This window comes from Dipodomys merriami, unplaced genomic scaffold (genome assembly GCF_024711535.1).
Source record: "Dipodomys merriami isolate MVZ:Mamm:240054 unplaced genomic scaffold, mDipMer1.0.p SCAF_136, whole genome shotgun sequence".
Lineage (NCBI taxonomy): Eukaryota > Metazoa > Chordata > Mammalia > Rodentia > Heteromyidae > Dipodomys > Dipodomys merriami.
Window position 1 is genome coordinate 12200 of NW_027202671.1, and position 26552 is coordinate 38751.

The 26552-nt window shown below is 45.5% G+C and overlaps 1 protein-coding gene across 5 annotated transcripts; it reads left to right on the top strand.

Annotated features, from left to right (window-relative positions):
• Window positions 1–170: 170 nt before the first annotated feature.
• Window positions 171–24954, top strand: LOC138825204 (ELMO domain-containing protein 3-like). 5 transcript variants are annotated; one of them, XM_070019581.1, is made up of 11 exons: window positions 171–254; window positions 3186–3460; window positions 6793–6862; window positions 11566–11634; window positions 12445–12557; window positions 13931–14054; window positions 14287–14409; window positions 16371–16501; window positions 23067–23143; window positions 23436–23563; window positions 23987–24954. In XM_070019581.1, the coding sequence occupies exons 2-11, from the start codon at window positions 3407–3409 to the stop codon at window positions 24187–24189; spliced, it is 1092 nt and encodes a 363-aa protein (XP_069875682.1). In that variant the 5' UTR covers window positions 171–254; window positions 3186–3406; the 3' UTR covers window positions 24190–24954. The 5 variants fall into 5 exon arrangements, with proteins under 5 accessions (XP_069875682.1, XP_069875685.1, XP_069875683.1 ...); XM_070019584.1 differs by having other exon boundaries at window positions 23070–23143; XM_070019582.1 differs by having other exon boundaries at window positions 3191–3460.
• Window positions 24955–26552: the final 1598 nt, after the last annotated feature.

Below are 26552 nucleotides of genomic sequence, written 5' to 3' on the forward strand. Positions count from 1 at the left end.
CTGGCTTTTTCTGTGTCTGTGGTGCTGAAGAATCGAACCCAGGGGCTTCCCGCACGCACTCCACCGCTAAGTCTCATGCCCAGACGCTCCACCTCGCTCATTTTGCCGCGCGAAATTCCCATTGCCTGCTGGGAAATGCAGTTCCTGGGGGCGGGAACGCCGGAACGGCAAGCAGCGGGCGCATGCGCAGATGAGGCCCAGCCAAGGATGTCGGAGGCTGCCGGGAATCCTGGGGAACGCTGGGGACGCGTCGGGTGAGCGGAGGGGCGATTTGAGGAGGGAGGTTATGGGGTGACGGTGGCCACTGTGGGGCCACAGCACGTTGAAAGATGCAAGACTGGGAAGGAATCGTGACGAGGAGGCGCACGGATGGCCTGGGTTCTGGTCCTGGTGTCTGCTATGGACGTACCGAGAGCTCCGGGGCTGACCGCAGACCTCCGCGTACCCCTCCGAGTAGCGAGGAAGTTTCTGTCCCGAACCTGCCCGCAGCTGCCGGGCGGCCGGGCGTCTGGATGACCCGAGATCCCTGTGGAGACGCGCGCTGGCAGCCCCGGGCCCGGAGCCTCTCGCTCCGTACGGCTCATGGTTTTGGCCAAGACGCTGCACACAAACGAAGTTGCCTGTGGCTGGGAACCAGATGGCAATCTGAGATCCCCAGGGTCCCCAAGGCCACCCAGGGTAAAACCTGATGGAAGATTCAGCCACGGACGTGTGTGTGTGTGTGTGTGTGTGTGTCTGTGTCTGTCTGTCTGTCTGTCTGTCTGTCTGTCCGTCCTAAGACTTGAATTTAGGGCCTGTGTGCTGACCTTGAGTTTTTGCTCAAGACTAGCTCTCGATCACTTGAGCCATAGCTCTCCTGCCTACTTTTTGGTGGTTAATTAGAGTTAAGAGTCTCATGGACTTTCCCGCTGGGGCTGTTTTAGGACCACAGTCCTCAGATCTCCTCCTGAATAGCTATGAACACAAGCGTGTTAGCCACCAGCACCCAGTCTCTGTGGATATTTGTAACCATCGTTTCGGCTTCTAAATCAATGAGCTAAAATGAGTTAAAAGTTTGACTTCCAACAACAATTGACAAATCACATCCTTTCAAGGTAGTTCCTGGCTAAAGTCGGTGTCCAAGGGTTTGTTTCTCTAGGATGCTAATTTCCTCAGTTCCAGGAATGTGCCTAATAGTAGCAATAAGTGACTTCATAATCCTGAGTACCTGTTTGACAGTTTTTGTTCTTCTGTTGTTTGACTAATTTTCCATTTTGCAGCCCCCAGCTGTGCTTCTGCTAGCTATGTAAAAGCTAGTCCTGTTTCTATGCTGCTTTAAGCATTTCAGGCACAGCCTTCTTAAGATTGCTGTTACTTGTCTGCTAGTCACTTGCCACATTGGCTGATTGAGGTGTGTTTGTGTGAGTGTGTGTGTGTATACATACATATGTGTAAACATGCATACATACATATATATATTATATATAGTCACTTTACCAAGGTACAAGGAACCAAAATGGCAGATACTGAAGTTCCAGTGAATGAAGGCTAATTCCTGGGGTGTCACACCTGAGGGACAGTACCTCACTCTCACCCCCTTCCAGTACAGTACACCAGATGATCAGCCTGAGAGCTAGGAGGTATTCCTCTTCTTAGTGTTAAACATTGAATCCTGACGAAGAGCACAGTTTGTTTCTGACACCTGGTTCTTAGGGAATCCAATCCAATCCCTGAACTGGGAAGCTGACAGCATAAAGAAGCCACCCTCTTTCCACAATCACATGAGCCTATGGTGAATGTCAGTTGTCTGTGGGGCATATGCCCATTTATAATCTAGAAATCCATGATGTCTAGTTCCCCTGTGATTAAGATATGATCCCGTCTATCCTTTTACCTGAGGCAGACAACATGGAATGAAACACAGTAGAATGCTTGTGTAGTATGCAAAAGGCCCTAGATTTAATCTCCAACACTACAACAACACCCCCACCACACACACAGACACACACAGACACACACAGACACACACACACACACACACACACAGAGTAAACCAAACTGCTGGAGATCTGGGGAAGATTAGAACATCATGTTGCATTTTGGGTTTCTGTCATCCTAGAAACCAGTTGTAATATTATAAGTCCCTAGCTCCAACCTGTGTCTAGGACCTAAACAAAATATAAGCTCTTCAGCTAAGACTACCAACCAGTGAGACTCACCCCTTTGTTTTGTTTTATTTTGTTGTTTTTTTTGGGGGGGGTCCAGTCATGGGGCCTGAACTCTGGGCCTGGGTGCTGTCCCTCAGCTCTTGGCTAGCGCTCTACCACTTGAGCCACAGCGCCACTTCCGGCTTTTTTTTTTTTTTTTTGCTTATGTGGTGCTGAGGAATTGAACCCAGGGCCTCATGCATTCAAGGCAAGCACTCTACCACTGAGCCACCTTCCCAGCCCCTGTTTTGTTTTATTTTGTTCCAGTACTAGGACTTGCACTCATGGCCTTATACTCTAGTTTTTTTTGTTTGTTTGTTTGTTTGTTTTAAGGTGGTTAATTGGAGATGAGAGTGTCATAGGCTTTTCTGCCAGGACTGACTTTGAAGCTGAATCATCAGATCTCAGCCTCTTGAGTAGCTAGGATTATAAACTCTAGTGCCAGGAAAGCCTCACCTTTGATAAGCTCTTCGGTAAGTTTGCCCAGGTCCCAAAGACTTCACAGCTAGAAACAGAGCCCATCACTTACAGAAGTGCTACTGACTTCTAGATACTCAAACTCAACCCCCAGACTGGTGCATGGTTCTTTCTATCCAATGGCCTGGACAGTAAGGGATAGACATTTGGCTAAGGTAGCTCGTTTGTTCACAGTAAGTTCATAACTGCTTAAAAATGTTTAAAGTTGCCAGGTACTGTTGGCACACACCTGTAATCCTAGCTATTCAGGAATCAGAGATCTGAGGATTGAAGTTCAAAGCCAGCCTGGGCAGGAAAGCCTGTGAGATTCTTATCTTCACTAAACTACCAGAAAAGCTGGAAGTAGAGCTGTAGCCCAAGTGGTAGAGTGCTAGCCTTGAGCAAAAGAAGCTCAAAGACGAGTCCAGGCAGGCCCTGAGTTCAAGCCTCAAGACTGGCACACACAAAAAATGTTTAAAGTCACCTTTTTCCTCAGTAGAGCTGGAACTGAATAATGAAACCAGTGTTTCTTTCTTTTTCCAGAGCAGAGGCTTCAGAGTCTCCAAGGACTTTGTCTACTCACATCACCCTAGTGATGGCACAAAGGGACTGTTTTCCTACTTTTAATCTTAATGACTGCCAAGAAGGAAGGCAAAGGTAGAGCAATTGGATCTACTGCTTTCCTCATAGTTTCAGATCTCAGACTCTATAAAACTCCTTCTGAGCCTAAGGATAAAGCCTACCTGAACAAATGATTCTGCGTCATGAATGAAAAATCTTGCTCTTTCCATAATGAGAAAGAATTAAGAGAAGAACAGGTAAGTACTCCAATTTGGGAAAGAAGGCGTTGGTTTGTTAATTTATTGTTAATAATGACACAGAGACTATCTTGAAAATGTGAAGTTTTAGAAATATTTTGGGGAAACCAGTATTAGAGCATAGAGGCACACACCTGTAATCCCAGCACTGAGTAGGCAGAGACAGTGGGATCATTGATTTCAAGGGCAGCCTAGGCTCACTATATAGTAAGTTCAAGGCCAACTGGAATACATAGTGAGACTCTGTCTCAGAAAAAGAAAAAAAGCCAGGATCTGGTGGCTGATGCCAGTAATCCTACTTATTCAGGAGGCTGAGGTCTGAAGATGCCAGGCTAGGCAGAAAAAAATCTCTGAGACTCTTATCTCCAATTAACCAGCAAAAAGCCAGAAATAGAGGTATGGCTCCAGTGGTAGAGCACCAGTCTTGAAGGGAAAAAAGCCAAGCCAGAATGCAAGACCTTGACAAATAAATAGCCCCAATAAATAAACAAATGAATGACGCTGTAAATGTAAATATGTCATTTTGCAAATGGATGAGTATATATGATAGATGAATTACTAGAATGCAAGTGCAGACCCAAGATGTACAAAACATGATGATTTTGCTAGGTATTGTCAAGTGAAGGAGTAGAAACTGCTTATTCTTCCCTGATCTTGTAACATAACCTTTGGCACACTGAGCAATGTAGTGTATTACTTTTTGACCTTGATAATCTGACAGTTCAAACATTATCTCAGGGTAGTTTTATTTGGCATTTCTTTCCTGAGTGATATTGAGCATGTTTATATGTTTAAGATGATATGTGTTGTTTTAGTATAAATTATGTGTTTCTTTTGCCTGTATTTCCACTGGGTTTAGTTTCAGATGTTTTTTGGTTGGTTTGCTTTTTTTTTTTTTTTTTTTTAGCCAGAGTTACTGTGCAGCCTAGGCTGCTCTCAAATTTGATATCCAACTGCCCTAATCTCCCAAATGTTGGGATTACAGGTGTATACAGTCATGCTCAGCCTGGTTTTTGGTTTGTTTTAAGTTCCCAATTTTTAGGACTTGAAAAAAATAGATTTGGAAAATTAGCCCTGTATCTGTGATAGAAGTTTCAAACAGTTGGTCAAGTGTTGTTGTTTTTTTTTTTTTTTGGTCGGTCATGGGGCTTGAACTCTGGGCCTGGGTGCTGTCTCTCAGCAATTCAGCTCAAGGCTAGCGCGCTACCACTTGAGCCACTGTGCCACTTCCAGTTTTCTGAGTGGTTTATTGGCGATAAGAGTCTCATGGACTTTCGTGCCCCGGCTGGCTTTGAACCGCGATCCTCACATCTCAGCCTCCTGAGTAGTTAGGATTACAGGCGTGAGCCACCAGCACCTGGCTCAAGTGTATTTTTTGTTTGTTTTGAATTAACAGTAGTAGGGAAAAGGTTTAGCTGTGCACAAACTACCTCATTTAGAGTCTTGAGCTATTTAATGGATTTGTGAAATCCATATAAGGTTTTGGAAACAGCATTAACTAAACTTTCTTCTCTCTCTTTTTCCCTCTCCCTCCCGTTCCCCCCCTTCCCACTCTCCCTCTTTCATACTGGGGATCACAGGGTCTAGTATACTAGGGCCTACTAGGCAATCACTGTACCATTAGGCCCTACCCTCAGCATGCAGTTTTTCTTACAGCCATATTAAACGAAAGTTTTACTTTTTTGTTTTTGTGGTACTAGGGATTAAACCCAAGGTCTCAAGCTGAGGTTTTTCTATCTAATAACTAATTTACCTGGAATTCTCCTCTGTCTGTGTGTGTGTGTGTGTGTGTGTGTGTGTGTGTGTGTGTGTGTGTGTGTGTGTGTGTGTGTGTGTGTGTGTGTGTGTATGTGTGTGTGTGTGTGTGTGTGTGTGTGTGTGTGTGTGTGTGTGTGTGTGTGTGTGTGTGTGTTAGTACTGGAGCTTGAACTCATGTCAATACTTACTTCTGTTGGGTTTGCATGCGGCTGTGTGTTGCCAGACCCTGTGCCAGGAACTGGAGGGACCTGAAGAGGGTGGGAAGTGAGGGAGGAAATGTACAAACACGCCATACTACCTCTATCCCAATAAGATGATTGGATATACAACCATAATGTGTAAAAGGCATGGGCAATACCAAAGCTACACCTCATTTTCATTTATTTACTGTTCAAGGAAGATATAAACTTGTTCTCCACATTGATTAACTTCTACATCATAGCTGGAAGTTTTCCAGGTACCTTACTTAAAGTCTGGCTTTGTTAGGCATTGGTGTCTCACACCTGTAATCCTAGCTACTCAGGAAGCTGAGATTCCAGGATCAAAGTTCTAAGCCAACCAATCAGAAAAGTCTTTTCTTCAGTTGACCAGTAATAAGCCAGAAGTGGAAGAATGGCTCAAGTGATAGTCTTGAACAAAAAAGTCAAGGGAAAGCAGGAGCAGGAGGCCCTGAGTTCAAGACCCAGTACACACACACACACACACACACACACACACACACACACACACACACACACACACACACACACACACACACACACACACACACACACACACACACACACACACACACACACACACACAGATTAATTTCAAGCCAGATGTGGTCATGCATGCTCATAATCGCAGTATTTTGGAGGCTGAGGTGGTGGATTCCATAGTAAAGATCTTCCTGAGCTATGTAACAACTAGGAGTCTTTAATTCTAATTCCCTGCATAGAAAGCAGGAAATGCTTCTCTCTTTTCTACTTTTCCCTACTTTAACCCTGTTATACTAAAATTTATCCTTGTTAAAACTTCAAAAACTAAAAAAAAAAAAAAAAAAGACTTTGGGGCCAGGATATGGCTCAGTAGAAGAATGTGCTTAGCATATACAAAGTTCACTTTGCAGCACACATACACACACACACACACACAAAAAAAAACAAATTAAAAATAAAAACATTGAGCTGGGCGCACTGGTGGCTCAGGCCTATACTCCTAGCTGCTCTGGAAGGTGAGGCCGAGGATCCCAGTTCAAAGCCTGCCCAGACAGTAAAAACTGTGGGACTCATTTCCAATTTACCGCCAGAAAACCAGAAGTGGAGCTATATCTCAAAGTGGTAAAGTGTTAACCTTTAGCACAAAAGCTCAGGGAGAAAACTCAGGCCCTGAGTTCAAGCCCTACGTCTAACAAAACACTGACTTCAATCAGGCTATCAAAGCAGAGCAGATCCTTTGGATCTGCCAAGCATTTACTATCTTCTGGATACAGAGAATCCTCTGTCAAGAATTCAGTATGGTGCATGGGAAATGCTCATGTATGTATGGGGGAGTGGATTCACTCTAACTCTAAAGGTCTCCTGCCCCTACAGATCTCAGAGTTGAAGAACCATAGCCTTCTCCAGGCCTTGAGAGCTGAAGCCAATGGATGGGAACCAGCCGGTAAGGATCTCCCAGGACTCTTAGAGCCTGGGTGGAACCCAGATCAGACCTGCCACAGATGTACTTCCCCTAATCCGAAGTTCTCTTGCTCTTTGTCCTTCAGGATTTTGTAGATTTATTATTCCTCAAGGAAAACTAGAATCAACACTGAATTAGGAATCTGTTTCTCTGTTTATGGTTTACTTTGTTATTCTGGGCAGGTCATGTAAGCCCTATGATAAAAGTGGAAATATTATTAACACTATTATCCTTGACTTCCGTCCACGTGGTCTTTTGGATTACTTTCTACCTAGGTTTACATTTTCTCCTTCAGTGTTATTATGAAAATGAGGGGAGTATAGTGGGGGGGCACTGGGGCTTGAATTTAGGGGTTTAGGTACTCTCCCTTAGTTTTTTCCACCCCAGGTTGGTGTTCTACCAATTGAACCATAGCCCCACTGCCAGCTTTTTGGTGTTTAATTGGAGATTCCTTTCTGGGCTATCTTCAAACTGTGATCTTCAGATCAGCCTTCTGAGGGTATAGGCAAGAGCCACTCATGTCTAGCTTATACTGGTGTTTTTGAGCTAGTATCTCTCTTTAGGCCTGGGCTAACCTGGACTGCGATCCTCTTCGCGCTTCCCTGAGTCACTGGGATACAGGCATGTACCACTATGCCAGCCATTGATCAAGATGGAGTTTTGTAACTTTTTTCCCCCATTTCCCAAGTAGTTAAGGTTACAAGCTTTGAGTTACTGTACCCTTAAATACATTAACAAATTTTACTTTAGATGGTAATTTTTTTTTAGTTGGTATGGGGCTTGAACTCTGGGCCTGGGCACTGTCCCTTGAGCCACAGCACTAGTACTGTTTTCTAGTGGTTTATTGGAGATAAGAGTCTCACAAACTTGGGGCTGGGAAGGTGGCTCAGTGGTAGAGCACTTGCCTTGCATGCCTGAGGCCCTGGGTTCGATTCCTCAGCACCACATAAGCAAAAAGAAAAAAGCCGGAAGTGGCATTGTGGCTCAAGTGGTAGAGCGCTAGCCTTGAGCTGAAGAGCTGAGGGACAGCGCCCAGGCCCAGAGTTCAGGCCCCACGACTGGACCAAAAAAAAAGTCTCACAAACTTCTTTCCTGGGCCGGCTTTGAACCACAATCCTCAGATCTCAGCCTCCTGAGTAGCTAGGTTTACAGGTGTGAGCCTCTGGCACCCAGACATATTTTTCTTTAAATATTTAAATATTTTATATTTGAAAACAACTGGCAGTTTTGTGCCAAATAGTTTTTTTGTTTGTTGTTGTTGTTGTTTTGTTTTTGTACCAGTCTTGGTGCTTGAACTCCTAGCCTGGGTGCTGTTCTAGAGCTTTTTTGCTCAAGGCTATCATTCAGACACTTAAGCTACAGCTCTACTTCATCATTTTTGGTGGCTAAATGGAGATAAGAGTCTCCTAAACTTTCCTGCCAGGTCTGGTTTTAAACTTTGATCCTCAGATCTCAGCCTCTTGAGTAGCTATGATTACAGATATAAGCTACTGCCACCTAGCTCCAAACAATTTTTTTGTTTGTTTGTTTTGTTTTTTGTCTGTTGTGTGGCTTGAACTCTGGACCTGGGCGCTGTCCCTGAGTTCTTTAGCTCAAGACAAGTGCTCTACTACTTGAGCTGGAGCACCACTTCCAGTTTTCTGGTTGTTTATTGGAGATAAGAGTCTCAGAGACTTTTCTTCCCTGAGCTGGCTTTGAACCATGATCCTCAGATCTCAGCCGACCAAAAAAAAAAAAAAAATTAACTAGTTAATATACTATTTTAATTGATGGTTCTGTTTAATATATAAACATCTGGAAGATAGTCAGAGGTTGGGCATTTGTTTCCAGATTTTAGGCACCAGCTTAGCTTAATATTGTTAGTTGAAGCTTTGAACTTTCTTGTTGTCTAACTCATTATAATAGCAGATTCCTACTCGGTGACTCTAAGCTCACAGACTGATAGGTAACAAAAGGATCTAATTGCTCAGAGATGAGGGTCTGAAGGGTAAAGAATCAGTACAGCCGTATGAAAGTGAGGAGTAAGATAGAAAGTCTTGCTCAGCATTCCTCATAGCTTTTTGGGGTTCTTTTGTATGTTTCTATGTTTGTTTTGGGCCTGGTCTTAGGGCCTGAACTCTGGGCCTGGGTGCTGTCCCTCAGCTCTTCAGCTCAAGGCTAACGCTCTACCACTTGAACCACAGCTCCACTTCTGACTTTTTTTTTTTCTGCTTATGTAGTGCTGAGGAATCAAACCCAGGGCCTCATACATGCAAGGCAAGCGCTCTACCACTGAGCCACCTTCCCAGCCCCTTTGTTTTGTTTTGTTCAGCCACTTTGCCCCACTTTTTCCCCCTCCTAGGACCTTACATGTCAAAAGCACATTTTATTTTCTTGGCCATTGAAAGTCAAGTATTCTGTTGAAGTTGTTTAGCTTGATAGCCCTGATACTCTTTACCCCAAGCTGGAGGTAGCAAATGGAATTTCCTAGAGATCTAGACATCTAGGACCCTGTGGTCCACAGCCCTGTCAGCCAAGGCTATGCCAACCAACATCAATAACTAACATTACTGAGCACTTAACCTTTGGCTTACATTCTTCCCTCAGAAGTTAGAAAATTGCCTCATCCTCACAGCAGTCCCATGAGGGGTGACAGATGGTTAAGTAACTAGTCCAACTAGTCTAGTAAACAGCAGAGGAAACCCTTTACTCTTGTGTGCTTTCAGAAACTATCCTCTACCCCTTCCCTGCTGCATCCCATTAGTATTTGGTAGTATTGTTTTTAATGTACAAGTCAGTCCTTTTTTTTTGTTACTGTAATTAAACACTAAGGCTTGAACTCAGGGCCTACATGCTATCCCTGAGCTTTTGTGCTCAAGGCTAGCACTCTACCACTTTAGCCACAGCACCACTTCCAGCTTTTTTGGTGATTAATTGGAGATAAGCATGTCACAGACTTTCCTGACCTGGCTGGCTTCAAACCATGATCTCCAGATCTCAGCCTCCTAAATAGCTAGGATTACAGGCATGAGCCACTGGCCTTTGTGCTGGTATAGTTCTGAATTGTTGCCGGGTGACATATAGAAGAGATTGAGTGTACCTTTGTGTCTTCGCTGACTCTTTTTCTCTTGGTGATAGTAAGGTTTGAACTCAGAGCCTAAACAGGCATTTAACCGATTAAGCCATGAGCCCAGCTTCCTCTCTTCTTTTTTTTTAATTTTTTATTATTATTTTATTATCTTTAGCTGTACAAAGGGGTTTCAGCTCAACACGTCAGTTTATGAGTACAATGCACCTTGACCCATGTCACCCCTTTCATCATTCTCTTTTACCTCTCCCTATCTCTCCCCTAATTAGCTTTCTTCTTATAAAGCCATTGTAGTGATCATGGGGGAGAGGAGGGAGAGGGAGAGTTCACCTTCAGAACTTTAATCTATCTGGGCTACTTGCCAGGGCCCCAACTCTAAACACCATAATCAGATTATTTCTACTCTATTAATAACTCACAGGAAAACTTAGGGACACACCAAACCTACATCCACACTATAGCACCTTTCAGGCAGTTTTCTGCCAAGTGATGAGGTTATCAGCCAAGACTGTGAGCTATCCTAACCTATTTTTCCCACTGTGGCTGGAGAAATCCTAATTTCTGGTAACAAAGTCTCCATCATACACATTGTTGATATTGTATATGGCAAATTGGAAAGGATAGTGACAAAAAACATGCCACTGGTAGCCAGGAGTTGGTGGCTCACACCTACAATCCAGCTACTCAGGAGGCTGAGATCTGAGAATCACAGTTCAAACCCAGCCTCGGCAAGAAAGTCCATAAGACTTAATCTTCAATTAACCACCCAAAAGTTGGAAATGGAGCTATGGCTCAAGTGGTAGAATGTTAGCCTTGAGCACAAAAGCCCAGGGACAGTATCTAGTCCCCAAGTTCAAGCCCTAGGACTGGAGCAGAAAGAAAAAAAAATTCTACTGGTGATTTGGTCTGGAGAAGAGCACTGTGGTGTGGAAAAAAGTGGCAGTGTGTTGGTGAGGGAAAGCCTGTCCTGGTGCTTTTTTTTCCCCAGCCACCTTTTTATATTGTGAGTTAATTCATTGAACATTCATTCATCAGGCATTGTTCTAGTCTGCACAGAGACCTGTCCTTGGATGGCTTACTATAGGAGAGATCATTATACCACTACAACAAGTACTGAGGGTCAGCCCCTTGTAAAACAGTGGCAACATAATCAGACTGATGAGCGAACTGAAGCAGAAGAGAGCTGAACCAGCAGGACCCTGTGGTCCTGCCTCTTGAGCAGAGGATGAGCAAAAGCATTGAGGTGTTAGAGGGCAGATCATACCACGGACCTCAGGTAGCTCTCCTGGAAAGGTAGAAACTGGAAAGGAACTTAGGTACTGTGCTGTAGAGTGTTCTCTTTTGAGGGTTTTGGGGAGGTTGGAAAAACAGATCGGCCTTTTCAAAAGCTCATTCTGGGATTAGAGGCATGGTTCAAGTGGTAAAGTGCCAACCGAGCAAGTGTGAAGCCTTCAAATCCCAATACTGGCTAAAACAAAACAAAACCTTCTGGCAGCCGTATGAGGAAGGAAGGGACAGGAGACCAACAAGACCCAAGTCATGCAGTGGAAGTTGGGGTCTGCAACAATGATTCTGATAGACCTAAATTTCACAGGGCCTCTCTTTCTCACTATTGCAGCTGTGAGTGCTGAGGTACTCAGAGCCCAAGAAGAATGGGAAGCTGTGGACACCATCCAGCCAGACACAGGTAACTAACTGCAGCTGTTGACAAAGACTCCCTTCCACATGTGTAGCTATACATATATACCTGTAACTCTGGGACCGGAGATAGAATTCCTGAGTGTTCTCATTTTATAGCTGCATGATGTAGAAGAAAGTCCCTTTCCCAAGTTCAAAATGACAACTCAAGAGGAAATAGGAATACACACCACAGGGAAAGGGCTGTGGTTCCTTTCCCTCTCCAGGGAAGACAGGGAGGACCTGGATCAGAGTCAGCCTCTGTGTAGGGTGACAAGGATGCAGAAGAATGGAAGCAGGCAGCTAGAGCTCCTGCATGAGGCTGGGACTGAAGCCATCCACAGGAAGTCTCTGAAGGCTGAGTTAAAGCTGTCTTAACTCCCTTTTTGATAGAGGTCTGGGAGTCCCACCAAGGTCCCAGAGACATGTTGCAATGATAATGCCAATAATGCTCTACAGACTGTAATAACAGATAGGGAGGTGAGTCTTCTAAAGGTGTGAGAAGGGGCAAAGTAGAAATTAGGAAAGACTTCAGAACAAACCAGTGTCACACACCTCTATGGATACCTATTCCAGGAGTGATTTGCTCCCTCAGAGATAAGTAGAATTTAGGGAGTTCCTTAAGAGCAGGTCTGAGAGGTCAGTTTTCTGACCTCACCGCAGAGGTCAGCTATCAAGACAGGAGTTAGTGTGGCAGATTATGCCAGCTCCTTTAGTTGTAGGTTTGTGCTGTCCAGCTAAGCCAGAGCTGAGCTCAGAGGTGTCAACTAGGAGGCATTCCGTGTTTGCTGATGGAATAACCACCGTTATAAACCTTCAGGTATCTTCCATTTTGCCCCTGGGAGCCAGGCCAGCTCAGACCATCCTGGACAGCTTGTCTCCTTCAGCGAAGCTCTGCAGCACTTCCAGACTGTGGACCTCTCCTCCTTCAAGGTGTGGCAGTAGAGAGGCTTGGGGGGCTCCAGCAAGTTCCATCTTCCCAGGAGCCAGGTTTTCATCTCAGCAGGATAGGGCATTGTATAATGGCAAGATAGAAACTTCCAATTGATGGCCTAGTCTCACCTAAGCTATCTTTAGGTACAGTACCACAGCAATGCGTGCAGGTCCCTCTTAGAGCTGGGGAGGTCTGGAATTGAGGATGATGTAGCTCCTTGGGGAGGTGAGGCAAACAGCCCAGAATGTTGAGTCTTTCATTGCCAGTGAAGGAAAATTCCCTGAGGGAGTCAGCAGCTATTTAAGCATTTTCAGAAACTATGGGATTGTTGTATTGCTAATGATGGGTAAACCTTGGAGGAAGACTTCTGAGCAGCTACTTCCAGAACAAATAGAAAAGAAAGCAGCAGAGGCTTAAAAAAAAAAGTGGGAATGGAAAAAGAAGAAATATCTGGGGGAATAAAAGTTGTAAGGTACCAGGTGTTGGTGGCTCATGCCTGTAATCCTAGCTACTCAGGAGCCTGAGATCTGAGTATCTCAGAGGAAAGTTTCAGAGACTCTTATATCCAGGTAACTACCAAAAAGCCAGAACTGACACTGTGGCTCCAAGTGGTAGAGCACTAACTTTGAACACAAAAGCTCAGGGACAGTATTCAGGCTCTGAGTTCCAACCCCAGGACAAGCACACACAAAGCTGTGAGGCATTCTGGGATGTCTTAAATGACTAAGAATAAGTTTAGGGGAATATGATTTCAGGTATTTAATCTGAAACCTGGCTCAGGAGAGAGAAGCTAAAGAGATAGAAGTTGAGTTGCTTGATAAAAATCCAGAAGCAGAATATTCAATGGCTGGCCACAATGACTTTCCATGGAAAGTCATCATACCTAATGCAGGAATGCTGGTGGTCCAGAAGGCTCCAACCACCTTTCAATGACATCTGACTCCAGTGAGTCCCCACTAACTCCCCTCCCCATAGGCCCTGTCATCCTGGAAGTAGAAAAGGAAGCTGTTAGATTTTTTTTTTTAAACTCATGTCTTTACAGGGACAGAAAGATGAATGTACAAGGGTAAAAGTGATCTGGCTGGGAACCCTGGCCAGGCTTTTGTCTGACCCTATAGAAGACTTCCCAGTTGGGCATCTGGGTACATGTATAGGACTGGCTGATGATGCTTATGTTCGGAGACATTTTTCTCCTTGCAAAAAATCTAGGAGCTTGAACAGAGCTTATTATCTCTGACATGCCAGCAGGTTCCTTCCATTTCTTCCCCCTTTCAAAGACCAGCCATTAGTTTGGAGAATCTAATTGACTTGAGGTTGATCAAGTTGAGGCAGGTATAATACTCTGTTCATTGCTTGCTTCATCCTCCCCCAGAAAAGAATCCAGCCAACTATTCGTAGGACTGGGTTTGCTGCTCTCCGGCACTGCCTCTTTGGACCTCCAAAGCTCCACCAGGGCCTTCGGGAAGAAAGGGACCTGGTCCTGACTATTGCTCAGTGTGAGTGCATGGGCACCGCCACAAAGCAGAGGCTGCATGTGGAAACAGGATAGTGCTCTTGGCCCACTCCATAGCTGAGGCTAAGCCAGAGCTCTTGCATGTACCACGTTGGTGGTACATGCAATCAGAGATCAGAGGAAATTAAAAAACCCAGATATGCTGTTCCCTGAGATGTACCCAGTCCTGTCCTAAGGGATGGCCCAACAGAGAGTATTGGTGTGTTTTGAGACAGGTGGTTTGGACAGTCAAGATCCAATGCATGGCCGAGTTCTCCAGACCATCTACAAGAAGCTGACGGGCTCCAAGTTTGACTGTGCCCTCCATGGAGACCACTGGGAGGACCTGGGCTTCCAGGGTAAGAAATGGCTCATCTTTCCTTGCCTCTGATTCCAGCATCAGAATGAGAGACCAAATGGGCCTCTCCCAGCCAGGCCTGCATGATGAGGCAGGACATGTAGGAGGAGGATGTTGGAGGGAGAAGCAGATACAGAGGCCCAACCTCTGCCCAACAGAGGCAGCACTCTGTTAGAAAATCAGCAAGAATGGTTGAAGGCTTGACAAAAGTGATGAGAGAAAAGGTTGCTTTATGGCTTCCAAGCTTTGTGGTCTCAGAGTCTGTTACAGCACATTTACCATGCACAGATGAAAAGCATTGCAATTATATGATTTGGGATCTAATTTCCTTGGGTTTTTTTCCCCTTTTTAATGAAAAACATTTTTTTTGGCGGGTGGGGGAGGAGGGGACCATGGGCTTGAACTTAGCACCTGGTCTTCATACCTGAGCTTTTGTGTTCAAGGCTAGTGTTCTACCACTTTGAGCCACAACACCATTTCCAGTTTTCTCATTGTTAATTGGAGATAGTCTCGTGGACTTTCCTGCCTGGGCTGGCTTTGAACTGCTATCCTTGGATCTCAATCTCTTGAGTAGCTGGGATTACAGGCCTGAGCTACCAGTACCCAGCTTCCCAGCTTCCAGAGAGAATATAATTATATAATATATTCATATATATACACACATATATATACATACATATATACTATTATTATATGTTTGCATATATTTGCATATATAAAATTGAAATAAACTTCACTTGTTTTGAAATTATACTGGTTTATTTTTCCAGTCATCAAATTTACACTTGCAAGTTTGGGAATTGGCAAGGTGTCTAATCCCCTGCATTTTCCCTCATCTACGGCATAGTTGTCCTAAAATATGTCTTCTCTACATATGGAGAATTGAAGTTGGAAATGTTAGGATTCTTGTTTCAATCATTAAACTTAATTTTAGTTAGCTTTGCAGCTTGTGCTGGTAGCTCACGTCTTTATAATCCTAGCTACTCAGGAGGTTAAGATCTGAGGATCAGGATTCAGAACCAACTAGGGCAGGAAAGTCTGTGAGACTCTTTTTTATCTCCAATTAATCAACAGAAAGCCAGAAGTAGAGGTATAGTAAAATTGATAGAGCATCAGTCTTGAATGCAAAAGTTAAGGGAGAGTGCCTAATCCTGAGTTCAGTCCCCAGTACCAAAAGAGAGAGAAAGTGAAGGATGACATTGTTTAAAAAAAAAATAGGGGGGCTGGGAAGGTGGCTCAGTGGTAGAGCGCTTGCCTTGCATGCATGAGGCCCTGAGTTCGATTCCTCAGCACCACATAAGCAAAAAAGAAAAAAAAGCCAGAAGTGGTGCTGTGGCTCAAGTGGTAGAGCGCTAGCCTTGAGCTGAAGAGCTGAGGGACAGCACCCAGGCCCAGAGTTCAGGCCCCATGACCGGACCCCAGAAAAAAAAAATAGAGCTGGGTGCAGGTGGCTCACTCCTGTAATCCTAGTTACTCAGGAAGCTGAGATCTGAGGATCTGGCTAGTCCAGGCATGAAAGTAGTCCCTGAAACTCTTTATCTCCAGTTAACCACCAGAAAACTTGGAAGTGGCACTGTGGCTCAAGTGGTAGAGCACTCACTCGCTTTGAGCTGAAGGACACCGCTCATGCCCAGAGTTCAAGCCCCATGACCGACAAAAAAAAAAAAAGGAATATACTCATTGACTTATAAAATGGTAGCCCCTCTGTACAACACCTTAACAATAAGCTAAATTAAGAAAAAAAAACAAAAGGAGAAGAGGGAGGAAAGAAAAGGGGGGGGGGAGAAGGAAGGAAGGGAGGGAAGGAAGGAAAGAAAAAGAAAGAAGAGAAAGAGAGAGGAGAGAGAGAGAAAGGAAAAGAGAGAAAGAAGGGGAGACTAAATCAAGTCCCAGAAACTCAAGGAAGCAAGACTTCACAAGCCTGCTCACTGGCACCCCATTTGCTCATGGTTTCTGTTACAGGAGCAAATCCAGCCACAGACCTGAGAGGGGCGGGCTTCCTTGCCCTCTTGCATCTGCTGTACCTGGTGATGGACTCAAAGACTTTACCTATGGCCCTGGAGATTTTACGCCTGTCTCGTCACCATATCCAGGTGGGACGTGGGTGGAAAGCCTGATGGAAGGGCTGTAGAGGCAGGCCCTAAGCAGCCAGGCCCACCTTGCAGATCCCCATCTCTGGTTGCTGAGGGCTGTCAGGATCCTGGAGGCAAACCTGGGAGAGGCTTCTCTGTCCATCTGTTCACCCTGGAATCTGACCTCTGCCACTTATTAGCTGTGGGCCTCCAACAAGTTTCTTGCAATTTAGGGCCTTGGTTTTCTCCCCTGCCAAAGCTTTAACTGGCTCCCTGGAGCTAATGGCATAATACAAGAAATGCTTGCACACAGTGAGGCACTGCTTCTGCTCTGCACCCTGGGGAAATCGTTGCACAGTGCTGGTGCTGCTCCTCACCCTGAAGGGGGGAGTTGATCTTCAAATGACCCATGAACTTGCTGGCGGTCTATAACCCCTTGGTCTCTGTCCAAATCTGTCTTCTGGGAGAAGGTATGATAGTTTACTCAAGTAGTAAAAGATGATACTCCCTCCATTGTAGAAAACTGATTTGACCTGCTTCCTATCCTTTGTCTACCCAGATCCATGGGGCATAGAATTCATTTGTTCAATATGAGTTTAATACAAAGAAAGTAGTTAATGCTGCCTTTTTTAGTTTGAGCTCTTGGAAAGAGAGTTGCCATCACCTTTTTTTTTTAAAGATAGAGCAAAACTGGGCACTAATGGCTCACAGCTATAAGATATGATAATTGCCGTTCAAAGCCAGACCAGGCAAAAGAGTCTATGAGACTTTTATCTCCAATTAACAACCCCCAAAACCTTAAGTGGAACTATGGCTCATAGTAGTAGAGTGCTAGCTTTGAGCAAAAGAGCTTAGGGACAGTACAGTGTACAGACCCTGAGTCCAAGTACCATGACTAACAAAATAAGTAAGCAAATAAATAAATAAATAAAAGAAGGACCTGCAGAGGGGTTCAGTTTTGCCATATACATTTGGAGAAATACATCCAACTCCCAAGTATAGTTGGAAATATGCATGTGGAATCAGGGAGAAAGTTCTAGATTTGAGATTAAAATTGGAGAATTGTCAGCACATAGATCTGTGGCTATTCTATGGCTGTCCTCAAGCCAGAAATACACCATTACCTGGGAGCTTGTTAGAACCACATATTCTGAGACAGTATGGTGGCACACTCCTGTAGTGCAGCATTCAGGGAATTGAGGCAGGAAGAGCTTGGGTTCAAGGACAGCCTGGATTATATAGCAAGACTTATATCAAAGAAAATAAAGCCAGGTACCTGTGGCTTACACCTGTAATTCTACTTACACAGGAGACTGAGATCTGAGGATCGTGATTTGAAGCCAGACAGACAGGAAGGTCCGTGAAACTCATCTCCATTTAAAACTAGAAAACAGGAAGTAGTACTGTGGCTCAAAGTAGGAGAGTGCTAGCCTTGAGTGGAAAAAAACTCAAGAGACAGCACGCAGGCCCTGAGTTCAAGTCCCACGACTGACAAAAAGAGAAAATAAAGCAAGGTGTTGATGGTTCATACTTATAGTCCTAGCTTCTCAGGAGACTGAGATGTGAGGGGTATGGTTGGAAGCCAGCCCAGGCTGGGAAGTACCTGAGACTCTTATCTCCAATTAATCACCAGAAGGCCAGATGAAGACCAAGCAGAGATTTGTCTCAAGTGATAAAGCACTAGACTTGAGCAAAAAGTTGAGGGACAATGCCCAGGACTAGTGCATGTACATGCGCACACACACACATACAATAAAGAGAAAAAGAGGAAGGAAGGAAAAGAAGAAAAGAACAGCACAACACATTCTAGAGCCCATCCTCAGATTCTCTGAATCCTGTGTTGTAACCAACCCTGCAGGAAATTCTGAGTACTACTGGAAAGATCCTGCTTCCACTTGTGAAACTGGAGCGTGAGCATGTTCTGAACTGTTCCAACACTGAGTGGGTGGAGACAGGGAAGGAGGAAAGTAAGAGGAGCTCAGGAGGAGCAGATCTCTGGAAGCTATGGCAAGAAAGCACATGGAGCAATCCTGGACCACTGGCTCATGTGCTGACGGATGTGAGGATTGCTTGGACATGTGACTAGGGACCAGGGGATCACAGTAGTAGTACTTTTGTAACTTTGTTGTTGTTGTTGTTGTTCCAGTTCTCTGGGGCTTGAACTCAGGGCCTGGACGCTGTCCCTGAGTTTGTTTTGCTCAGGCTAGGGCTTTACCACTTGTGCCACAGCTTTACTTCAAGTTTTGTTATTTTGCTTTTGCTGGTCTAAGGGCTTGAACTCTGGGCCTGGGCTCTGTCCCTGAGCTCCTTTTGCTTAAGGCTAGCACTCCACTAGTCACAGTGCCACTTCCAGCTTTTTCCTGTGATTAATTGGAAATAAGAGACTGACTGACTTTCCTGCCTGGGCTGGCTTTGAACCACAGTCCTCAGATCTCAGCTTCCTGAGTAGCTAGGATTACAAGCATGAACCACCAGCACCTGGCTTAGTGGGAGTACTTGGAGTAGGTATTAGAAACATGAAGCTTTGATGCAGATTAGGTTTAACAGGGAATGGGAGAGATAAGTTGGAGACAGTAAGTATAGACAGTTTTTTTCAAGGAATTTTCTTGCAACAAGAAGAAAAAGAAATGGTAATGGGTAAAGATCCTTTTTAAGGAGTTTTTGTTTTTGTATATTTCCAATGTCAGAAAATGTGTGCAGTAGCAATGTCATCTAATAACATGACAAATCAAAGATGAAGCCTTCTAGGGAGGATGGGAGAATGGTCAGGAACATAGCAGAATATTTCCCCTACCTCCAGGCCCAACGATAGGAGGGCTGTCAGAGAAAAAGTCCTGAGCATTTGACAGCCCTGCCCCCAGAACCACCTGTCCTCAGCAGAGAGCTAGGTCCTCAAATAGGCTGAGTCTTTATTTGTAGGGCTATTTGTTGATACTGGCAGCATTACCAACAAATCATGTGACAAGCATTGACCGTGACCATTGTGCCAGGAACATGGTGGCACAGTTTGGGAAATTGGGGCAGAGTGAAAGATGAGGACAGACCAAGGGTTGCCCAGGACTGGGGAACAGATTTGTTGTAACTATAGCAAGAGCTACAAAGAACAGGAGACTGGCCCTAATACACTCAAGATAAGTAAATGGAGGTGCAAAAATAGTTCAGAGAGCTCATATACCAACTTCACCCATGATAATCTTGCATACTCATAATACAGTTATCAAAACCAAGAAATGATTAACTAAACTATAGCCTTTGTTCAGATTGTGTTTTTCTCCAGTTTGTCACCTGTGCCTGGATCCTATTATGTTTGGTTCTCTTGTTTCTTTTTCTTTTCTTTTGTCAGTCATGGGGGCCTGAACACTCTACCACTTGAGCCACAGCACCACTTCCGGCTTTTTCTGCTTATGTGGTGCCAAGGAATCAAACCCAGGGCCTCATGCATGCAAGGCAAGCGCTCTACCACTGAGCCATCTTCCCAGCTCCTGGTTCTCCTGTTTCTTTATTCACTTCCAACACCTAACAGCTACTCAGTGATTCTTTGTCCTTTGTGACCTTGACATGTTTGAGAGGGCTGCTCAGTGACTTTGTAGCATGTCTTTCAATCTGGCTTTGTCTGATGGTTTTCTAAAGTTCAATCAAGATTATGCATTTGGGTGAGAATGGCACCAGGAGAGTGCCATGACCTTCTCAGGGCCTCATATAACGATACATACACCGTCAGTATGCCTTACTGTACTGATGATAACTTGGGCCACTTGGTGAAGATGATGTTGGCTGTGTTTCTACACTATAAAGCTACCGTTTTCCCTTTGTAGTTAATAACTGTCTTAAGGAAAGATACTTTGACACTGTGCAAATCTGTTTATCCTCAAACTTTTACCTGTTACTTTTTGTATATGTGAGTATGTGTGTGTGTACAGTACTGGGACCTGAACTCAGGGCTTAGGTGCTGTCTCCTAATTCTTTTTGCTAAAGAATGGCTCTTTACCACTTAAGCCACAGCTTCCAGCTTTTTGGAGATTAGAGTCTCACAGACTTTCCTGCCCATGCAAGCTTCAAACCACAATCCTCAGACCTCAGCCTCCTGAATACCTGGAATTACAGGCATGTGCCACCACCCCTGACTAGCAGTTACAGTGTTTCAATGTAAAACTTGACCTCCAACCCATACAAGTTTGCTATACACATTTTTTGTTTTTGTTGTTGTTGTTGTTGGTCATGGGGCTGAACTTAGGCCTGGTGCTGTCCCTCAGCTCTTCAGCTCAAGGCAAGCATTCTACCACTTGAACCACAGTGCCACTTCCAGTTTTCTAGTGCTTTATTGGATATAAGAGTCTCACAGACTTTCCTGCCCAGGCTAGCTTTGAACCGTGACCCTCAGATCTCAGCCTCCTGAGTAACTAGGATTACAGGCGTGAGCCACCAGTGCCCAGCTCCACATTTTCTTTCCTTTCCTTTGCTTTCTTTCTTTCTTTTTTATCCCCAGTCCTGGAGCTTGAACTCAGGGCCTAGGCACTGTCCCTGAGCCTCTTTTGCTCATGGCTAGCACTCTACTACTTGAGCTACAGTGCCACTTTCAGCTTTTTCTGTTTATGTGGTACTGAGGAAACAAACCCAAGGCTTCATGCATGCTAGACAAGCATTCTACCACTAAGCCACATTCCCAGTCTGGCTAAACACATTTTCCAGATGTAGTCTGTGAAAGCTGAGGAACAGTTGGAGGATACTTATTAGGTAGCAGCTGGTCTTGTTCTCTCCTAAAGAGGGAGCTGAAGTTTCAGGGGTCTTTTAGTCCCTAAACATAACCCTGAGCAGTATTTTAGCTTCAGGAAACTTTTTGTCTTGGGGAAAGTGCAAAAGGAAAGAGACATTTAAAACTGGAATCCAGGTGACCCATGTAAAACTGTTTCTGAGAATAGGGATAGATCCTTCATGAATAATTATATTTTACCATACACTTGCTCTTTATTTTTACACTGAAAAAAAGAGAAAGGATGATACCACGCAAGTATGTATGATAATGAAACAGGCAGTAATCCTGGTTCAAAGCCAGCCTGACCAGGAAAGTCTTTGAGACTCTTCTCTAGTTAACTAGCAAAAAGCCACAAGTGGATCAGTGGCTAAAGTAATAGAATACCAGCATTGAGTTAAAAAGCTAAGGATCAGCACCCAGTCCCTGAGTTCAAACCCAGTATGAGCACAAAAAAAATTTTAGGAAGGAACTTGCCTCTCTAAAAAGAAAGCATTAAAGCATTTAACATGAGCATTTATGTATTATGGATATGTGTATGAATAAACATAAGAAAGGAGCATTAAGGTGGACCCATAGGTATTCTGAGGCCCATCATGGTTTAAACACCACTCCAGTACCCCTGCTGCATCCTTAGATGTGACCTGCACAGCAGCTTCTTGGGCATTTCTATTGTGCAATAGCACATGCCAACAAGTCATGGCTGCCTTTTTACCTACTTGGCATCTTCTCTGTTTTTGAATGAGGTGCCCATGAGCAGCCAGATAGCCAGAAGCCAGAGGAAGAACAGATTAAGAACCTATAAGAGGAGACAGGCTCTGGTGGCTCACGCCAGTAATCCTAGCTACTCAGGAGGTTGAGATCTGAGGATAGTAGTTTAAAGCCAGCCTGGGCAGGAAAGTCTGTGAGACTTTTATCTTCAATTAACCACCAGAACACTGGAAGTGGACCTGTGGCTCCAAGTGGTACCATGCTAGCCTTGAGCAAAAGGAGCTCAGGGACAGAACCCAGGCCCAGAGTTCAAGCCCCAGTACTTGCAAACAAAACAACAAAACCAACCAAGCTTGGTTTCTAAACAGAAAGGGCAATTTCCCAGGGAACCTGCAGTTGTGATGGGTTAGTTTCCAGAGTAGCACATACAGAGGTGTACACTGAGGAAGACATGCAGAAAGCTGCCTTCCTTAGTATAGAACAAAAGCCAAAGGTTCCCAGGTCCTGACTTCAAGTCCCAAGACTGACCAAAAAAAAAAAAAAAAAAAAGCCTATAGAAGCTAAGTGCCAGTGACTCATGCCTATAATCCTAGCTACTCAGGAGGCTGAGATCTGAGGATCACTACTTGAAGCCAGCCTGGGAAGAAAAGTTCATGAGGCTCTTATCCCCAACTAACCACCCAAAAGCCAAAAGTAGAGCTGTAGCTCCAGTGGTAAAGCACTAGCTTTGGGCAGAAAATCTCAAGGAACAAGAATCTAGAGTTAGGGATCCGAGCTTTATGACTCCTGCGTCCCAACCCAAGTCGGTACGTGGTCTGTGAGCATCGTGAAGAGCAAGGAAAGGGTCAGAATGCTAAAAAGGCTAGAGAACTGGCTCCTGGTCATGAAGACCAGCTGTGGGAGAAATCAGCTCAGGCAGAATCCTGGTTCCTAGGCTCCAGGAAAGCTTTGTAAGTCACTAAGCTGAGCTTCCTCATCTGTGAGATGGGAATAGGTAAAAGTAATGTCAGCTTCTGCTTCAAAGGCCAGTACTGCTTTCAGGCCACCCTAGGGTGCTGATGACAGAAAGAACACAAGGAGACGCCTGGCATGGCAACTGACCTGATCCCTCCTGCCCCATTCCAGCAGTTTCCTTTCTGTTTGATGTCCGTGAATATCACACGCATCGCTATCCAGGCCTTGAGGGAGGAGTGTCTCTCCAGGTGAGTCCTCCCCACTGCCACCAGCAGAGGCCAGGCCTGTCCCACCCCAGCCTTATTCTCCACAACTCCCTTCCTCACCTGACAGCTCCTCCAGAACCTGGTCAGAGTCTCCATGTGCCTGTCTTTCAGGCCAACCTGCTCCTTCCCAAACTGACCCTGATGCGTAGGGAGAAAGATGGGGCCTTCCTTGGTTAGAACATGGTGCCCCTAGGGGACCAAGAGGGAGGGCAGAAGAATCTGGAGGTGGTGGCCTCCAGCTGTGGCTAAGCAGATCACTTCCCTTGTCCTGCAGGGAGTGTAATCGGCAACAAAAGGTTATCCCAGTGGTAAACAGCTTCTATGCCGCCACTTTCCTCCGCCTGGCACATGTGTGGAGGACCCAGAAGAAGACCATCTCAGACTCAGGCTTTGTCCTCAAAGGTGTGTTCTTTCTCCTGGTAAGGTGGAGGCCAAGAACACCTGTGTTCCCAGGTCCAAAGACCCCAGTGTGATTGTTAGATGGTTCTAGGCTGCACTCCCAGCTTCTGTCCAGTCCAGTCTCTGGAGCCCACTTGTTCTCCATTATCTCCCACCACTTCTCTCCCTTTCCAGCTATATACCTGATAATCACATCTTCTGAAGCAAAAACCAGAAGCTGGAGCCCAGCCATGGGATTGTCTCTTCAGAGTTGAGATGGGTGTGTGGTCCCTGGGCTCTGTGGTTGCTCATCTTCCTGTTTCCTCCATCCTAGGAGTCTTAGTTTTGTCTCGTAGGATAAGTGTTGAGGTGCTGGGCTTGAGGCCCTGTCTACTGAGCCATCTAAAGCTCCTTAAGCCTTCAGGTCCCCAATCCTTTCTGTTCCAGACTTGGAAGCATTGGCCAAGAAGAGCCCACGGCGTCTGCTCAGGACCCTGGAGATCTATCTGGCGCGGGTCTCGAAGGGCCAGGCCTCCTTGTTGGGATCCCAGAAGCATTGTGGGCCACAAGGCCATAACTCCAAGGATCTCACCTTCACTGGTGTGTGTGACCTGCAGCCTCACTCCTCTGAAGGTGCAGGACTGATCTGACCAAACCCAGAGACAGACGGGAGGAAGATTTGGTGGCTATGCCACAAGCACTTTCAGAAGAAGGTGTGTGGCTAGGCCAAGCCCCTTACTGCCTCAGCAGGTGAGATTAGGAAGCTCTTGGATTTGGTTAAAGAAAGCCAAGCACCCTCACCAGCCTGGAACATTCTCGGGCACTAGACTTGACCCCTTCTCTGGACCAAGGAGAACTCTGCTCATTCCCAGATGGGATCCAGTCTACAGTGTTGAATTCCAGGTATCTCAATGAGAGGGAACAGATCCTGAGGGAACAGCCCTACCAGGCATTCCCATAACCCCATCTGAAAGGAAATTCCCAAGTAGAAGAAGCTAGAATTCTAACAGCAATTGAGCTCCACTGTTTGGAATTCTAAGAGGAAAAAAAAGTGGTAATGGCTGCAGCCAGCAGAGGGCAGCATAACCTAGATGAAACCTCTGCCTGGCTGACGGTGGGGTGGGGATGTGCTTTTCCCTCCAGCCACCGGCATTATCAGGGCCCTCTGAGCTTCCAGTCCTTACACTTGCCTAGCCTTCGCTTGCCCCTCTCTTCCCCACATTGTTTATGATGTAGAAATGGACAAGTGGCTACTTTAGGATCTCTGTGACTGCACCATCCTAACCACCTCTAGGCTGGAGCCTCTTGTAGAAGCTGACGCTTCCCTTGAGGATGGTTTTCTGGCCTAGTTGGGTAAAGAAGGACATTTACTTAAACACCAGCAATTTTTAAATAAAAGGAATTGTTCTAGTGTATGGGTTTCAGATATTTTCTTCCAAGACAGGTCTTGCAAGGCCTTCTTATGACTCTCTTGTCCCGGATCTGGGCGGGGGCGGGGGGGGGGGGGGAGAGGCAGGAGGCTATCAGTCTCTTCAGGGCCCTAGGAAGGAGAAGTTGCACACTGGCTGAACTCCAGTTAAGCTTGCAGGAGTCCATTTTCCTTATGTCTGCACTTGCAGGACCAGAGACCCAGTGTAAGCTCTGGCCAATGGGATGAGGTATCCTGGCTCTTGTTAATGATAACTAGTAGGTCCACACTCGGTTTTCCTTCCAACCTTGGCTCTGTTGCTCCCCACTGACCAGGGAATCAGATCTGAGGCAGGAACAGGTAAGAGACACACCAGGTTCCCGTTCTCCCTCAAGGGGAGCTATGGGTGACTCTTGCCCAACCCCTGCAGCCCTCTCTGGGACTGAATCACTAGAGGTGGCTCTATCCAAATCTAGAAGGAACTTGTGACTACTGCCAGCAGATGTAGCTTGTGACTACTGCCTCCAGATGTAGCTTCACCCCTGCAGTTTTGTCCCGCTTTGTTCCCAAGACTTCCTCTAGAACTGTCCTCAGCTGACTGGCAGAGATGGCAGGAAAGTCACTGTGCATGAGGCAGGGGGAGGGGGATGTTGAAAGACAGCTCAGCCTCCACTTGGGAGCCAATGTCAGGATGTGTGGTTCCTCTCCATTTGCTTGTTCTCAGACTCATTTAGCAGGCTAAGAACACAGCTCCCAGCACATCAGGAACCAGGCCTTGAGGGTGCTGGGAGCCTCTGGCTGGAAGGGAGCCAGTGACCTCAGCAGGGGTGGCAGCAGCCTTTCTTTCCTCCAGACCAGAGTGCTCACGCATTCAGGCTTCAGGATAAGCCCAGGAATTTTTAAGTTGCAATTCTGCTGATGGCCTGGTTTGGGGATGGGAATGAGAATATGAGCCCACTGAATACTAATGCTAATCCTATATTTTTCTTGGGAAAACCTAGGCATTTCATGGGAGACATAAAATACTAGATAGATCTAAAAATGAGAGGTGTACCCCTCACTCTCAACCCTGTTTGTAAAAAAATCCAGTCAATGACCATCTAAACAGGAAGTTGTGCTTCGGTAAAATAGCTGAAGGTTGGTGGCTCATGCCTATATTCCTAGCTGCTCAAGAGGCTGAGCTCTGAGCAGCGTGTTTTGAAGCCAGCCCAGGCAGGAAAATTTGTGAAATCCATCTCCAATTAAATACTAAAAAGCTAGAAGTGGAACTGTGGCTTGAGTGGTAGAGTGCTAGCCTTGAACACAAAAGCGCAGGGAAAGTGCTTAGGCCCTGAATCCAAGCCCCAGGACCAGCACAGACACAAAAATCCGGGGCAAAAATTCCTGTGTAGATTGTCAGACAAGGGCTGGGAGAGGATCACACACAGGACCTCATTTTTCTATGCTTCTGACATAGAATCAGCAAGATAAACTTGATGTTTGTTTATATGTGGGACGGAGAATCCATTGTGTCATAGCTCAAAAGCCACAATATGCCTTATGGTACAAAGGTAGGATGAGTCAGGGCAACTAGAGCCCTTCCGGGTCACACGGCCTCTGGTCCAG

Bases quoted from the DNA above. Each gene is read 5' to 3' on its own strand.
- LOC138825204 (XM_070019581.1), top strand. From the start codon at position 3,407: ATGAATGAAAAATCTTGCTCTTTCCATAATGAGAAAGAATTAAGAGAA. The intron at 6,863-11,565 runs GTAAGGATCTCC...TCACTATTGCAG, and splicing joins CAATGGATGGGAACCAGCCG to CTGTGAGTGCTGAGGTACTC. The intron at 11,635-12,444 runs GTAACTAACTGC...ATAAACCTTCAG, and splicing joins CACCATCCAGCCAGACACAG to GTATCTTCCATTTTGCCCCT.